Here is an 18,122-nt window from a genome sequence, read left to right as displayed (position 1 = left end):
CCCACAGTCATTCCTTAACCACAGTCTGCACCAGCCCATCCTGGATGGTGCCAAGAGCCTTTTAGGAGCTGAAACAAACACATTGTACCATCCTGTACAGAGCTCCACACTGTATCACAATGAAAAATCCAGAGGGACTGATGAGATTTCAAATAGTGTTTTATATGGTTGTAGTAAAACAACTGAGCATTTAAACACTGAAAACAATGAGAAAGATAATGTATAAAAACACAGATTAGGTTATAGTTTTTTTTTACGGTAAACTGAATGACACATTTGCCTGATACCAGGTTTCCGTGAGTGGAGGAACAGGTTGAACCACAGTTTATATTTGTTTCCCAACACTTATGCTCTAGGACTGTCCTGCTGTCAGGTGACTGCTGTCTCATTTACAGACAACTTTCTACCCTTCATACATAACTCATCGGATGGCACAAAGTGCATCCTTTTTTATGTAACAAAGCTAAATCAGTCACAATATGCAGGCATTACTGTTACTGGTTAAAGAGATAGTTCACCTATGAAAAGAAAATTCTGTCATAATTTTCTCACCTTCATGTCATTCCAAGCCTTTATAGGCCCATATGGAAGCCCATTTCTGCCACACAATTCTGAGAAAAAATTACGAGATATAAAGTCTGTGTTTTGAATTTTTTTTTCTTCACATTTCCAAATTTACATCTCGCAATTCTGAGTTTATATCTCACAACTCTCTGAATTTTGAGTTCACATATGTTTGTTTTTGTTTTCGCCACAAAACAAAAATATAAAAAAAAGGAAACTACAATTTTTTTTATCTCACGTTTCTGACTTTTTGCTCACAATTGTGAGTTTATATTTCACAATTCTAAATTGATTTCTTGCAATTATGACTTTTTTTCCTCAGAATTGCAAAAAAAAAAAGTCTGAATTGTGAGATATTGCAAGAAAAAAGAGTGATAAAAATTGCCATAACCTTTTTTTTTATCCCATGGCAAGCTTCCATACATATGAGGTGGTGACTTTGTATGAATTTGCACAATGTGAATCGTACAAAACCATATGATTTTTAGGAAAAGGTAAGCATGAAGTTTGACTTCTAAACATAATCATATGGGGCATAAGCAGATCATACGAAACACTTATAAAACTTAGCCACTGATTGGTCAAATAGTTACGAATTGCTATGAGATTGTGTTATTTCAACTGTTTTGTTCACACAACGTAAGAGTCTATGGACAAAAACACTTTGAGATTTATCTTGTTTTGTGTTCCATAGAAGAAGGAAAGTCATAGAGATAAAGTGAAGCCAGTTCAGGTAGGTGTAAACAAAACTAAGGTGGATGTCCGAGAGCAAGACTATAACGAAGGGTGAGAACCAGAAGGGCGTAAGTGACATTTCACCAACTTTACAGGAGAGCCAAAACTAAAAATTTACCATAGTTTGATCTGACTTTGTGTACTGATTTCAATTGTTTATAATCCAAATTTGTACACTCATGGATGACAGTAGAAAGAGCTCATTAAGAGCTTTCGTTTGATGTATATATCTCCATTTGTCCAAAAATGTCACTTACGCCCTTCTGCTGTCCTGCCTTTTTCCACATGCAGAAGTGCAGCACCCAGTGAAAATGCACCTTTGTGAAAGGAGGGGCAGACAGAGAACGTGACTCTCTCTCTCGCTGTTGTGCCAGAGGTCGTATCAACAGACCAGCAATCACAAGCTCTGTATCTTCATCAAAGGGGATATACGTAAGAAAATGATGTTCTGCTATAATCCATGTTCAAAACCATCTTTATATAAAAGACCTTTGTATTTTTTGAATGGTTGTATTATTCACAGTTTGCATTTGTACAGTTCAGGTTAAAACAACATTTTTTTTAGCTTCTCCCACAAGTGGGTTTAGGAAAAAGAGCAAAAATATATGTACTGTAGTTTACTGCACTGCAACAAATAGATGTCAAGGAATATTGCAACATGCAATGTAAAAAGTGGCAAAAATATAATACACTGCTAGCCAGATTTATGAAGTAAAGAAACGTGGATGCACTGTACACTGTTCACATTTTACAACACCATAGTGCATCATTTTATAGGTAATCAGTGATTTATTTATCCGTTCCAGTTAAAAAGTGAAGATATGGAATGGCTTTGCTGGCTACTGCTCAGGATGATATCATTTTTAAATTGGTTATAGATAAAGATTTTGTATAGTCAGCATGCCTAAACCTACTGACTTACAAAAGGCTTGTCATTCTTTGAACGAAAAAGGAAACGTTCATTCAACTCTTGCAAGGCAGTTGTTGTTTTTGTGATGTATTTGTTATTCATCATCTTCCTCTTTAATGTGTGGTCATTTTTAAACGTGTAGAGCGAAACAACACTAAACAAATAAATAAGTAAAGTTTAAGATGTTGAATAAGGAAATGTTTACATAACCCTCTCAAACCCTTCCTTTTCCTGTACTCAACAGGATGCAACTGAAAGCGGTTTTGCGTCATCAACACACGCACTGGAGTCTTCAGGCGGGCATGTAAAAAAAATGTTTCTTTATTTTAAAATATTACATTCTGGTCACCAAGTCATGCTATTCACGTGTCAAGTAATGCTTTTATCCGTATTGGGGACATTTATAGTTAGGGAAGTTATAAAAAAAACTTTTGATCTTACAATTTTGAAAAAAAACTCACAATACTGAGGAAAAAAGTGTCAAATTTTTGTAGTTTCTAGAATTCTGAGAAAAAAGTCAGAATTGTGAAATATAAAATAATATAATATCTAAAAAAATAATACATAAAATCTTGAGATAAAAAGTCGCATACCTTATTTTTTACTCTGCGGTGGAAACAAAAAACTGAATTCTGAGATAAAATGTCACAATTACCTTTTTATTGTTTATGTTTCCATACAACAGTAGTTGAATAAATACATTATATAAATTTAAATGGTCATTGTGGGTAATAAGAAACTGAATGAATGTACTTGAATTACAGTTGATTTGACAATCCATTCATTAAAGTTTACTGAAACTAACTCTACTTTTGTGAAGGCATAGTCTTGTTAGAGCAGTGTTTCTCCTCTACCTCCTGGTGCTTATAGTGGTTTGTTTTCACTTCTCTTATTTTCACAGATGCTTTCTGGCCTGAGCATCCTTAACCCCCCAAGAGAGCTTTGATAAAAGTCACATTAACCCGCTTGGAGTAGTAGGCAAATCAGGTTTGGCATAACTGTCTTTTCCTTCAGTTTAACTAACAGTTAACTTTGTCTTTGATCAGTAAGTTCACAACAGTTCACAAGTAAGTACGGTTAAAGTGGATTCTTTAAGCTTCATGACTTTACTATATCACATGATGTGTGATGTGGCTTTACTGTCAAAACATATAGGGCATACTGAGGAGTGCACTACATTAACTCCTTAACTACATTAAGGAAGTTTTTAGCATGATAATATTAAGCGCTAAAAAGTTTAATTGTGTCCTATACAGGGACATTGTCAAATGGACATTTTGTCACATTTGTAAAATAAAGCTTTGTTTGACCCCAGGGGATGCAGGCATGTGAGAGGATGGGGGTGGGTCACATTTAAAAAATAAAGCTTCTTTATTGGCACCTATGGTTTCATGAAGAATCTTTCCATTAAACAAATAGTTAAAAAAAAACATGGTTCATTTAAGAACTGTTCACTGAAAGTAGAAAGTTGTTCAAAATAGTTATTCGCTGCAAAAAAAAACCTTTTGGAACCTTTATTTTTAAAAGTGGGCCCAATTTCTGAGGAAAATATTGAAAGACTTTCCCTGCAAATACTATGTCAAGTGTCTTGGTGTAACAACTCTCACATCAACTCACCATCTTTATCAGCAACATGGGCTGTATGCTTATATCTGTTAAATGTTATAGTAAAGTACAGCAGTAAAGTAGTTGTCTCTGAGGTATTTTCCAGCCCTTTTACAGGTTAGAATAGGTACTAATGTTGGTAATTCAGTTTCCTAGGTTACACAGTTGTTTTCTTCTAAACTACTCCAGTGATCCATGAATTCAAATCAGCAACTTTGGAAACTACAGCCATTTCCTAGGAGTTATGCTGACTCATAAAGTGACAGTAAGCCTGGTATATTTTAAGAAATATCCAAAAAGTCCAAACTAGCAATTGGGATTAGGATTTAGGGGTAGCCCATGTAAAATATTTTCAAATTTATCGAAAAAAAAAAATTATAATTAATTACAATAGTGAAAAACAGCTTCAAAATCTTACACGGAGCTTTATTTTCTGTGGTAGTGAGATACCCACTCCCTTCTTCGTCAAACGTGGGTGCAGGATGCGAGCAACATCAGATTTCCAGCGTGCTTCAGCGCTGAGGGCTTCCTTTAAATAAACTCCGCCCCGAAATCAGTCGATCAAATTCTGCATCGCACTTCTGAGCCCTCGGCCAATCACCGTCCTCCGGGGGCGGTCCTAGACGGTGGTCCGGGAAGACGTCATCCAATAGAATCGCGAGTTCCTCGGACAAAAGAGATGCGACAATCATCGGTTACCTCGCGAGCCGCCCTTTATTCATGATCATTCACTGCTCATTTAAGGAGACACGACAGTAGACAGCGGAACTCAAATTAAGACCTAACGGTCTCAGGACTGATGTGTTTTAAAAACACAAAAACGTCCCGCTGAGTTCTAACGTCTGTTCCAGTGGATTAGGCGCAGTGTTATTGTTTGAATGACAAGTTTGTATATTTTCACCGCACATGTATCCAAATGAAGCACTTAATGTACTATATTAATACATTCAATGCACTGCTAGAGTATTTGGGATCAGGCTAGATACGAAGTTGTACACCTTTACAACGAAACATGAATTATATCTGCCGTTCTGTATGTTTGCCGTTAGTAAAAACACTTATTTGCCTTTTTCTTAACGTATAAATTGCGTCAGGGCAGTAAGAAGTGTGCTGTATATTTACTTTGTCGTCCTGACAGGCACACACCCCTTTAAATCGTGACCACGCCCCTCGCTCCAAAAACTGTGTTTCTCATGCATGACTGGCTCATTTGAATGTACTGGTGAGGGAGGAGGAGAGCTCCCTTCCTCTGCGTTAGAGCTGATAGTCTCTTATCTCAGCATCCGAGAAACACTCCCGCTAATCGCACATCACTGGGATCGTGAACGCCGACTTCCCGATGATAGACGAGGGAAAACCTTTCTGCCTTTGAGACTATCAGAAAAAACACACCGCGAGGTTCTCCAGTACGTTAGAAGTTCGGGACGAGAGAGAAAGAAAGAATAGTGTTATTATTGGTATTTTTTTCTACAGATTAGCCAATTTGAAACATCAAAAATGACTAGAAGATCTTGCGCCATTTACGCAACCGGGATCGTGTGCGCTCATTTGCTCATTTTGGGAATCGCCCTTCTGGTGGCTCAAGTCTTCCAAACAATGATTCAGGAACGGATAAAAAAGGTAAGTCATTTATAAAGTGTTTCATTCTACGAAAAGCGGATGTTCTGCTGTAAAACCGGCTTTTAAAGTGATTCAGGGCTAATTTTGTCCTACACGAGGCTTCCGAGCATCACGCTAATATAAGCTTTGCGAAATCATACCACAAACAAGTCTACATGCTGTCATATTAATCTCTTCAATGTTTCTGTAACGTTACGTGAGAGACAAGTTCTTGTTCTTCCTCGCGGTGAGACCCAGACTACACTAATTCACGTTACGTAGACTAAAAACCTGTCTTGTGGCCGTTTAATGCCCCCTCTTTAGCGTGTAGCTGGTCAAAACATGATCTTAAATTACCGTGATGTAAATGTGGGTTTGTTAGTAACCCTGATTAAAGTGGGCTGGTCGCTGTCTGTGACCACGAAGCCTATCATATTGCGGAAAACCCGTTTTTTCCCCCGTCCCTCTTTCTAACCCACCTCAGCAGTGATGCTGTCTGTCTGCGAATGAAATGCTTTCGTTTGCAAAATAGCGGAGAGAGCATTCCTCCTCTTTAATGTAACGGGAAAGGCTGTTCATTCACAGAGCATGTAAATGGCAGGGGGAGGTGTGCTAGCCTGTATGTGTGACTGTGGGGGAGGGTCTCAGCCGGTTCTCCTTGGAAAAATACTTGGAATTCTGACCTCCACCCTCAGTATTTTTAACTAAGTGTAGTATTCAGTGTTCAGTGTGATTCCCTTAACCTGGAATTCATGGGTGGGTGTTTGTGGTGGTCTGTGGGCAAAGTCAACTTTGCTGGATGTTGGACCATTTACTGACAGTTGCTTCAAAGCCTTATAACTGAGCTTATAAACTGTGCACTTTTCATATTCAATAAGTCAACTCTGGCACTCAAACATGTCATATTGAGCCGTCAGGCTTAAGTTCTCTTGAAAAAACTACTTTTTCAATCCCTCAGGTGATATGAGTAGGGTGTGGAAAGAGAGAGGCATGTTTAAGGAGTTTGTGTATGTGACAGTATGTCGCTCTGAGGCCGTTGTTCTTCAGTGTTTTATCTCTTTTGACAGTTAATACTTCCTTTGCTTGCTGCTTTTAGCGCAAGTTAAAATACAGGCTTTGACATAGGATTATGAATGTATTCATTGTTTGCTGTGATTCATGTTTACTTTTAATTCACTAAAATCTGCACCTCTTGGCAGTGTAAGGACTTTGGTACAACATGGTCAGTTATGTATAAAAATATAATTTCCAGTTGTTGGTACCCTCATAAGCAGAAGACCGGCTCTGGTATCCACTTTACTGGCATTTTGTAATGTTAATTACTCCCGCGAAAAGGACAAATAATCTCACTATCTAAATACAAACATTTATTGTTTTTCTTACCTTGGCTGTAGTTGCTCTATCAAGGCTTTGAACATTTTCTAACACAGTTTGATGTCTATTAGGACCTTCAAAGATCTCTCTTCTCAAGGTTGTTGAGCACGCGGTTGTGTGTAGAGGTTAATGCAGTAGTTTTTGTAATCGTGTTTTAACCTTTTTGATTCATTTTGTATGAAGGTATGTAATCTTTAAATAATTAGTAATATTCAAAACATATTCCATGGTTTCCACAAAAATAGTAAAAAGCACAATAATAATAAATCAGCACCAAATCAGCCTATTAGAATGATTTCTGAAAGATGGTGTGATACTGCAGTAATGTCTGCTGACAATTCAGAAAACGGTTTAAAACAGAAAACAGAAAAAAAAAGTTTTTACAGCATCAAATAAATGGAGCCTTGGAGAGTAGAGACTTACATTTAAAAATCTTACTGACCCCAACTTTTAGCGTAAATGTACTTGTTAAGGTGTGGCCTGGCGTTTTTAGCCAATTAAACTTTAATTGGTGTCTATAAGCTAAAATGCAAGACTAAATCATCCCTGGAATCTGAGGGTGCAAAAAAAAAAATCAAAATACTGAGAAAATCGCCTTTAAAATTGTCTAAATGAAGTTCTTAGCTATGCATATTACTAATCAAAAATTTAATTTTGATATATTGACGGTAGGAAATTCACAAAATATCTTCATGGAACATGATCTTTACATAATGTCCTAATGATTTTTGGCATAAAAGAAAAATCAATAATTTTGACTCATGCAATGTATTTTTGGCTATTGCTACAAATATACCCCAGCCACTTAAGACTGGTTTTGTGATCCAGGGTCACATATACCCTGACAAACCTCCAGAGAAACCATGAAAGATTAGAAAAGAGAGTCAATGGGTGTGGCGCGATATAATCTTACTTTAAAGAAAAGCTTTAGTCTGATTTCACTACACATGGTTGAACAAGGTGAATAGCCACAGATTTTCTTTAGTACTCTATACCAGTACTTTACTTTATGGTAAAGCACAGGGTTCCTCCTAATGATAGAGATCCCATTCAGAGCTTATAAGTGAGAAGAAGAAAAAAAACAAAAGACAGCTGTACTCTTAAATTATATGACCTGTTTGAGCAAAGACACCTTTAGTTTTTTCTCAGGGTCATAATAATGTAAAATGAATGCACAGTTTGTCACGAACCAATTGGTGATTTTCAGATCGATACAGATTATATGTTAGAATGATTGAGTTTGAAACAAATAAACTACTTTTTTTTTCAACCTAAGGCGCTTCTTTAACTAGTGATTCTAGCAAATCACTTTCCTGTGAGGACCTTTGAGATGCTGAGGGTCCAGTGAAGGGGGGCCGTGATGTTTGTTGTTTTGAAGCATCTGCTCCACTGCTGAAGTCATGACTTGCGATTCTAGATAGCGTTATCTGCATTTCAAGGCAACATTCTGGAGTAAAACCTTCTGGATTTTATGAGTTTGTCACGAGTCACCCTTTGGAGCCTTGTTTTGTCTATTACTACAAAATGTTGTGCTGTCACACGTAGTCATGAATGACATTGTTCTGAAATTAGTTTGTTGTGTCAAAATAAACCTTGTTCCTCCGTCTGAGTTCAAATCACGACATTCAAGAAGTGAGAAGTGGGACTGCTGAACCTACGTTCTGATGGAAAATTCAAACAGCAGAGAAACGTGTGTCGTGGATGCTGTTTTTCTTCCTCTTCTGTAACTCTGAATCAGTCAAAATCAGCATTCAGCTTTTGTGTTCATTCTTCCCTAAGTTTTATTGAAACTCAGCTTAAACATTGAGTTTAACCGCTTTGAAGAGACACTGCATTTTCTGGTCCTTTAGTGCTCTCTCTTGACCTCTGACTCTGTTTCATTCACAGGAGATCACACTGGCTGAGAACAGTCGAGTTTTGGGGGGCTGGATAAATCCACCACCACCTGTTTACATGCAGTATTTCTTCTTCAATGTTACCAACCCAGAGGAGTTTTTGGCTGGGAAGGAAAAGCCCAAAGTCACTCAAATAGGGCCATATACCTACAGGTGATTTACACATCTTTATATGTGATGATTTTCCAGTCTTGAAATATACTCAACATTCAGATGTTAATTTTCTTGATTCTGGGCCGTCTGAAGTGTTTTGTTTTCTAAACGATACTGTCTGTTGTCAGTGACAACAAGTTTGGCACCCAAGTCTAGAAATGACTCAGGCTTTTAGTAGAAACAAAAACAGGAAACATTCACCTACCCACTTTAAACTAAATGTCAAATAGTTATCATGCACTTAAACATGTAAAATTGTTATTATTGTACAAAATATATGTGTTTGGTAAAGAAATCAATACATTTATACATCAAGCATGCATTGAAAAGATCAAAAGCGACAGTGAAGACATGTTCCGTTTAAAAAAAACTGTCTTTTTAACTGTCTATTCATGAAAAAATAATTTAAACATTGATAAATATTAAGGAGTGTTTCTTGAGCAGCAAATCATGATTTAGCGTGATTTCTGAAGGATCATGTGACACTGAAGACTGGAAAAATAGCTGCTGAAAATTCAGCTTTGCCATTAAAGAAATAAATTACATTTTAATATATATTAAATTAGTAATCATTTTTGTTTAAATTGTAGTATTTTACAATATTACTGTTTTACTATATTTTTGATAAAATATATGCAGGCTTGATTGGAAAATTAAATAAAATGCTTCTTTCTATTATCAGGGAATATCGACCCAGGGAAAATGTCACTTTCTTTGAGAATGGGACAAAAATCTTTGCCACAAATCCCAAGAGCTTTGTGTTTCTTCGCAACATGTCATCGGGAGATCCTGAGGTTGACCGTGTGATAACGGTTAACATTCCATTCATTGTAAGAAGGACTGATGTTTTTGTTTTGCATTGGCAACAAATCATTTTGCATTTTAAATTTATTCTGCCCATAGCATTTGTTAAACTGATTATCTTTGATCCAAATGCAAAGAATTTGCTTTTGAATTGTTTCCCTCTTGTTTCAGGCTGTGATGAACGAGTTAAACTCCTACTCCTTCTTTCTGAGGACTGCTGTGTCTATGTGGATGGGATCCATGGGCATCGAGGTGTTTATGAATCGCACAGTCCATGAGGTCCTGTGGGGTTTCAAAGATCCGCTGCTGTCCAAACTCCACGCCATGAGACCAGAAGTGGATGAGCATTTCGGCCTGATGTACAATGTGAGAATCTGCAGTTTCATCATATTCAGTGCCTTAGTCAGTCTAAATGGAGATAAAATGCGGCCTAAATGGGTCATATATTTGTGCAACCAACACAAAGTAGCACACTCAAGCTTTAAATCACGTATAAGATCAGAACAGGATAAGCAAATGACGTTATCATGACCCTGTCCGTCGTAGACTGCAGATGTTGACCAGTGTGTCAGGCTTGACACAGTGGCCTGGTTTACTCTAATGGGTTTTAGACTTTCTTCAGGGATTATATTTGTATTATATTTAGGACAGATATTAAATATCTGCAGTTTGTGCAATCGTAAGTATAATGTCAGTGCCTTGAACCAGCTAGTAAGCAGTTTACATTAATAAAACATTTAGTCTTTCACTCTGCATTCATATCATGGCCGCCAAACAACCTATTTTTGTACTCTTTGAGGGCTTTCTAGTCATCTTTACCCTTCTGTGACTTATGTGATTATTGCTTGCTAAAGGCTGAAGCATTATTAAATTAAATTTATGTGCTGACCACAGAAAAATGGAACCCATGAGGGTGAATTTGTCTTCCACACTGGAGAGAAGAACTACATGGACTACGGCAAGATTGACACGTGGAATGGCATCAGGTACCTCAATGCTTGCGTAATCTGCATTGCCTTGCTGACATAGTGAGAATTCTTGCATGCTCACTTGGCGTCTGTTCTCCTACCTTAGGAAATTGGGTTAAACATACAGCATGTCTGCATTAGATGCTAGATAAGTCAATATCAAAGTATAAAGTCCAAGAAAAGAGCTCCTGCGCTTCTCGGTTACCCCATAACAATGTTCACATCTATTCATTTTCTCACTCGCAGTCGGATGAACTGGTGGTCGTCTAACCAGAGCAACATGATCAATGGTACCGATGGCAGTGTCTTCCACACCTTCCTGTCCAGGAAAGAGCTCCTCTACATCTTTGCAGCTGATCTGTGCCGGTAAGTAACATGTTTTAACACTTGCAAGGTACTTGGTTACTTGTACATGGTTGCTTATGTTTGTTATTACATGTAGATCCATTCATTTGGGTTACGTGGCTGACACAGAAGTGAAGGGCATCCCTGCCTTCCGCTTCGCCCCTCCTTCAGATGTACTCGCTCCTCCAGATGTGAATCCCAATAACGCTGGCTTCTGCGTGCCTGCTGGGGATTGTCTAGGAAAAGGAGTCCTCAAAGTCAGCGTCTGTCGGCAAGGTAAGCCTGCCGTGTTTGTTGGAGTAGGTTTTTACAATGAAAAAGGTGTGGGATGTTTTCAAAAGAAGTAATTTCCTTGAATTGCATGGAGAAAATAGGGTAACTTTTTAAAATATGGTAAAGCAGTCTAAGTGTGCTAAAGATTTGGGTGCCCTGAATAGCTGGTTCAGACTGACATTCAACCAAAGCAAACCAAGCCTGTGTAAATAGTATTGAATTTCACGGTTTATGGTTACTGATTGGTGGCCTCATAACCTGAGTTCAAGTTAAATTGGTCTGCTTTTATTTGCACACTCTTGGACTATGAAAGGGAAATCAGGGTTCAATGCTTAATGAATAACTTTTAGTGCAGTTTTATGACTCAAGCACTTGATTCACTGTAGGTGTCCGCTAACAGATTACGCTATCTCGGCCTCTATTGTTTCTGCCATAAACTAGTAGGCTAATATTATTATTGAACGAATGTAAACTCTCACTTTTATCATGTGAGGGCTCATGATAGGAAACAGCTGTCGAAATACGCACATGTTTTGATTAGTCATCATTCCTGGAAGGGTTCATGACGGTTCATTAATAGTTATATTTAGAGTGTTATTAAGGAATGGGATATGGGATATAAATCAGCGATATGGTACATACTACTCTTAGCTAATGATAGTCTTCGCACCTAATAGTAGTATTTTGTGTTTTTGGTGGGTGTTCATGTACTTGCCGTCTTATCTTTGAGTATGTGCCAACAAAAAAGGAAGTTTCATTTTCTGTTAGTGTGCATAAAAAAAAAAAAAAAGGTCCCAGACAATGCCGCAGTGACGTTATTTTAGATAATGGAAAATGTCAAAAACTGCAGATTTGCAGTCTGAACTGTCACCTGCTCCACTGAGGAAAAATCTGAACAACTGGACTAGTCTGTTGGCCTGAGACTTGACATGACTTTAATCATCTTTATGGTTTAATTGGTCTTTAAGACCAGTGATTATAAAGCAATAGCTGATAAAGAAGTTGTTATTATTGCATATTCACCGTAGAGCTTTCCTAAATGGGTGATTGTCAACCACTGATATGAATAAAAGAACAGCAACTAATGCCTATTTCCTGTTCCTATTTCCCCTTCACTGTACAGGTGCACCCATTGTTGTGTCATTCCCTCATTTCTATCAAGCAGATGAGAGGTACATCAAAGCCATTGGTGGAATGAACCCAAATGAGGAAGAACACGAAACATACCTCGACATCAACCCGGTAAGCAGTGCAGACGCTGTTTTACAGCGACAGTACTGACTTGTTAGGGCTCTTGTGGTTTATAATCTGAAAGTAGTATACACCCGTCCTTACCATGACAGGAAAAAGGTGATTCACTCTGATAACCACAAGTGAATGTGAAACTACACCGACCTAACTCTACCTAGAATCCCAGTGATTGTTTTTGTTGCTTGTCGTGATGGAAAATCGACTCATTAAGTTGGTGTTTGACAGACTCATCTTACTCCACATGTTGTTTCGTCTGGAACCGAGCAAGACTGTGAATATTGGTTGACTTCCAATAGTAACTTGTCCCATTGCTTTTTTTCTGCAGACCACAGGGGTTCCCATTCGTGCCTGTAAGAGAGCTCAGCTCAATGTCATACTGAAGCGAGTCCCTGGCTTCCCGTGAGTAAAATCGTTACAAAAACAACTTAAAGAAGGTTATGGAGTGAAAAAATGGAAGTCTCATTAGCCTTTTTTTCCTTTTCAGCAAAACAAAATTCCTGAATGAGACAATTTTCCCCATCATGTATGTCAACGAGGTGAGTTTTCATGTCATCCTTGTTTTCTTCGGAATATAAATTCTTCTATTCAAAAAATTTAGTTTTGTTTTCTGTTGAATATTTAGACGGCAACTATCGACGATGAGTCTGCAGCCCAGATGAGGACGCTTCTGTTGATTGTAACAGTTGTGTCCAACTTCCCAGTCATCATTGTGGGACTGGGAGCCATTTTACTTGTGGTCCTGATCTTCCTCGTCTGCAGGAACCGCCAGAGAAAGGTAAAAAATGTATGAGCTTTATATTGCCTACTTAAGAGTAGAAATGTCATTTGAAGGTCAATGATACCTTTCAGTGGAGAAATATTAATGGAGTTACTGTTAATATTCTCTAGAAAAGCCAGTATGGAAAAGCCCTTAAAATCCCCTCAAACTTTACACACCCTAGACTTGAAAGTCAATTAAATGTCACTCACCTTGACGGCACTACCCTTAGCTTCGATACCCATGCATGCACCTGCATGAGGGAATGCATGTGCTCTAGTGCACGTATTATTTTATGAAATGTTCTTTTATTATACAGTTTTTCTTTGCAATATACAGTAATTATCAGTTGGGTTTAATGAATGGTGGATTGGGGAAAACATCTCTTTTGCACATTTATATACTAATGCTCAAAAGTTATTTTATAGAGTTTATTTTTACTTTAAATCTGCCAATGATGCATAATGCTGTTATGTTTTCGTTTCTAGTAACATTTTTCCTCCCCTTTTTTGTTCCAATTCAGAATGAAGTAAAACGTATTGATTTTACTGAAGCTTTTCATTCTTTTGCTGTAAGTCTTCATTTTCCCTTATACACACATTTTGCTTTTATTTTGTTCAAATTTGCTTGTTGTATCGTTATTGTATTTGGTCATTTTAAGCATTATGAATGACCATTTAAGTTATGAATATGAATAATATCTCCTGTTACTGCAAATCATGTTCATTGCTTTTCCTGCATGGTGATTGTAATATACTTCTGCAGTGTTTTATATTATTAGATTAGATGTTTATCTACATAGTCCATGTGGTACATGATTTCACTATGACATCTACATGGTTTTAACAATGCACAAGCTAATAGTTCTGCATGTTCTGTACAGACGACGAAGGACGAAACGGCTTATACCCAAGTGAGCAACAAAGCGGAGGATTCGCCAGAGAACCGCACCAATCAGCCTTTGAGAAACGGATCTTACATTGCCATGTCGCCCGTAGAGGCGCAAAAGTGTTGATGAAGATGACTGGTGGGGTCTCACCTGAGGACATCACGTCTATCCTTCTCACCGTTTTTATATGTTAGTTTTCACTGTGCGATTCGTCTTCGGGGGCCAGTCCCTGCACGCTCACCACCGTTTGCCGAGGGTCACTTACTTGACTCGTGACTTTTTTCGTTTCCTTGAGCATGGCCTTTCAATCTGCCATATCTTCAATCAAAACATATGTAAACCCACTTCAGTTTCGAACAACCGTCTCTGGGTTTCTAGAGGTTTCTGTTGCCTCGTCCTGAGAGGCCTGAAACACACTCTCTTGCCTTTTGAAATCACATATATGCACTGCATGCTCACAGAGTCCATAGTTCCTGAAGGGTCATAAACCCTTTCAGCATGAGAGAGTGTGAAGGGTTCACAGCAGCCTGTGCTCGTAAAGTGTTTCTGATCTCTTCCCACACTACTGTATACAGGTCTACACAGGCAGACCTTGAACTAACACAGCTCTTCATACGTCAAACCCTTTGATAATGAGCAGATAAACTATTGATTTACCTCCTCTAAGAGTATTAGAGAGCTAAAAGGTCTAATATGCTAACAAAAATCTGGGTCTTATCCAGAACTTGTGTGTGTGATTGTACATACCAGTATGTGTGTGTATTTCTGCAGGTATGTCAATGCTTGCATGTTTTTGTCACACTGTGGTGAACTGCTCTGGTGGGTCACCGTCCACCGTTTTGCACGATGCAGTGTGACAACAAGTGGAAACTAGTGACTTCAGCAGTCCTCTTCATTTCATAGTATCTGAGTCACGTTTTTTCTGATGCCAGAAACATTTCAGTGATAATGGCTGTTAAAAGAGGTCAGACAGTCTCCTTTAAGGCATTGCATTACAGACATCGTACTAGCTTTCAGCATTTTGTAATGAACGAACAACAGACGTAGAACACTTACACTTAGAGAGACTTGAATTTTTCTGCCTTACAAACACTTATGAACACAATGTGATTCTGCTGCATGGTAAAGGAAGGTATAAAGTGGAACTAGACGAAATGTCAGACAGATATTGGCCAATCAGTGGCGTCCATCCCTTTTCACAGGAAAACACGTCTGTTCTGTAATATCGAGAGCACAACTACAGTCCACTGAACCCACAGTCGAATCAGAGTGGAAGGGGTTAAAGGTCAGCAGGTTTTTGAGGGGTTATCGGTGAAGTTTGCACATTTGTTCTGTGCACGTTTGGTTTATATTAACCCTCTGTGGCTGAAAGAGACTCTAGCACTTGAATCACTGCTTGTGTCTGTTGAGTTTATTTTTGTGTTGCTTTTTCTTTTCTTGATGTTCCGAGCCTTCGCTACTGCTAAAAAATGAATTGAGGCCATATTTTAAATCAGCTGATGTTTGTTACTTTTACTTGACGTAAACCATCTGTTACTTATTGCAACCGCAGTTTTCGTGGATTGCATTGCACATTGTTGCGTATTTGCCTGTGCCATGTATTTAGTGCAAGGTTTAAACTGGAAACACTGTGTTTGTGCAGTGTCTTATGCAGCTGTATGTGAACAAAACTGAGGGAAAGTAATTCAAGCTTTAGTGTAATTAACTAGCAGTCCATTGGAGTGGCTCTTTGAGTTTTGTTGTCAGCGCAGTTAGTATATACATTTATGTAAATATGGTCTTTGCTCAGCTCCGTCTGTGAAAGACCCCGCTGGACTATTGTGGTGAGACGTAACATGTGACTTGAGTATGAAAGATCTAAGAACCTGAGCCATTTCTATACAGTTTCCAGATTCCTTATGGTGAATTTTGCCCCTATATGCTTGACCAAAGATTACATCAGTTTGGTAGATAACTGGTTTGTTTGCTTTCCACACAGATAGACGTAGTGCCATCGATTTCCCATTTACAAGAGCATTAGAACCTCATTGTCTACAAGGGCAAATAAGAAAAAGAAAAAAAAGTCACAAAATATTTTCCAGAGCATACTATGTGAGTCTATAATGTGTTTAATACAGCAAAGAACTTAAGATGTAAAGTGTTGCCACAGAGTGCAAAGAAACTCAGTATTATGTATTGACACAGCAATACGACGATATGTAAAAAGCAAATTTTATAATGAAGTAAATAGGTTTTGTAATCAGACAGACGAATATTTATGTATTCATATGTTCAATGATATGTACATTATCTGAATTTGTAAGGTCTTTTCTTTGGTCTTGTTCATTTCTATATTGTTTTATTATTTTGTAACATTACAAGTGGGGTCATCAAACACATTTCTGTTTTCTTCTTAATTGTATTTTTATTTTCCTTTAGATTTATGAAGTAGTACCAAGTGAACATTGTCCTAAATTCGAGATGGAACGGTGTGTGGTTGTAAAAACTGTTAACTTCGACGGAGAAAGGCTTGTGTTGTATCTGTGGGGTGTGAGCCTATGTGTGTAATGATCTCCTGTTATACAACTCTCAAGCTGTCAACACACTGTTTGTCCAACTGGAATAACAAAAGGAAGGCTGAGAGTCTTTGAGTTCCACTTAGGAAGATTGCCATAGTGGCATGTTGGGTACAAGGGAAATTTCCACTTGCAACCTAACCTTTTTTTCTTAGATGAATGATGCCCTCCTTCAGGGATGAGCTTTTAGTGCCATACCATCCTTGTTTACTTCACTTGCTTTAGTAGCAACATGTTTAAGCAGTGTAGCTGTTTTGTCTCCCCCCACCCCCCCACCCCCCCCCCCCCACCCCCCACCTCTTTTCAGGGCTGGTAAATTCCTCACAACATCTTTGAGGGTGGTTTTAAAAACACTGAACACTTCGTGTCCTCCTGAGATACATTACGTTTTTTGCTGCTGAGAATGACAATCCTTGTCATGTTAGGTGCAAAGTCATTTCAAGTAATATTAATTTTTAGTTTTGATAATTTACACTGCACAAATCTTTCTACAATGCTTTTGTAAACATTTTTAGTGTTATTTGCAAAAAAATAAAAAATGTTGAAATTCTTGCTAGTTCTTTTGTGGTGTTTCTGCTTTCTTGTCTGTTGCATTTACAGATAGAGGGACTCAATAAATTTACGAAAGTGGAATTTTTTTTTTACACTAATTTATTTTCTGAACAAGTTTCTCAAATGCTGCATTTGATCAAAATACATTAAAATAATACTGTAAAAACTTTTTTTCAATTTTAATATGTACATTTTCATCAGCTATTATTCCTTTCTTCAGTATACATAATCCTGCATAATCATTCAATATGTTGATTCACTGCTCAAAAATACTTTTTATTACAATGTTTAAAATAGTTTAATACATTTGGGGAAAGTGATTTTTTTATTATTATTTTATGAATAGCAATTTCAAAAGAACAGCATTCATTTGAAATAGAAATCTTCCATATCATTATAAATATTATCATTCAATCAAATATATATATATATATATATATATACTCCTACTGTAGTGTATCTGGTATACTCAAATCCCAAATCTGTATGAAAACTTTAGAGTTTAATTTTATTTTGGGGGAAACATGAATAAAAATAAAGAATATTTACACAGATTTTTCCAAATAACAACTATTCTGTGCATCTCTATCAAACTCCAGAAAGAACAAACAAAAAAAGGTCCATATGACTATTAATGCCCTATTTCCCTTAAGACTAGTTTACTAAAGCCTCTACTAATTATAGGGTTTGGAATGACAATGTATGAGTAGCTTAAATAATGACAATAATTATTCATATTAATTTATTCATTTCCTCTTTAATGAGGAACAGCATGGCCAAATTGTTAAATCACCATATTTGTCCAAAGGGGAAGATTTTTTGTCAATGTCTTGATTTGTGACATTTCACTGAACCCCAGTTGAAGGACTTGAGTGTTTTGTCACATAATACCT

General features: G+C 37.5%; 1 protein-coding gene across 1 annotated transcript; it reads left to right on the top strand.

The window, feature by feature from the left end:
* The first annotated feature begins 5,020 nt into the window (after nt 1-5,020).
* scarb2a (scavenger receptor class B, member 2a) lies at nt 5,021-17,231 on the top strand. Its single transcript, XM_079417554.1, has 13 exons — nt 5,021-5,434; nt 8,675-8,835; nt 9,518-9,665; nt 9,811-10,005; nt 10,534-10,625; nt 10,854-10,973; nt 11,050-11,228; nt 12,349-12,467; nt 12,802-12,875; nt 12,961-13,012; nt 13,099-13,251; nt 13,757-13,804; nt 14,117-17,231. The coding sequence occupies exons 1-13, from the start codon at nt 5,312-5,314 to the stop codon at nt 14,246-14,248; spliced, it is 1,596 nt and encodes a 531-aa protein (XP_079273680.1). The 5' UTR covers nt 5,021-5,311; the 3' UTR covers nt 14,249-17,231.
* Nucleotides 17,232-18,122: the final 891 nt, after the last annotated feature.

This window comes from Barbus barbus (genome assembly GCF_936440315.1).
Source record: "Barbus barbus genome assembly, chromosome: 5".
Lineage (NCBI taxonomy): Eukaryota > Metazoa > Chordata > Actinopteri > Cypriniformes > Cyprinidae > Barbus > Barbus barbus.
The sequence above is the reverse complement of the archived record's forward strand: the minus strand, read 5'-3'. Positions and strand labels throughout refer to the sequence as shown.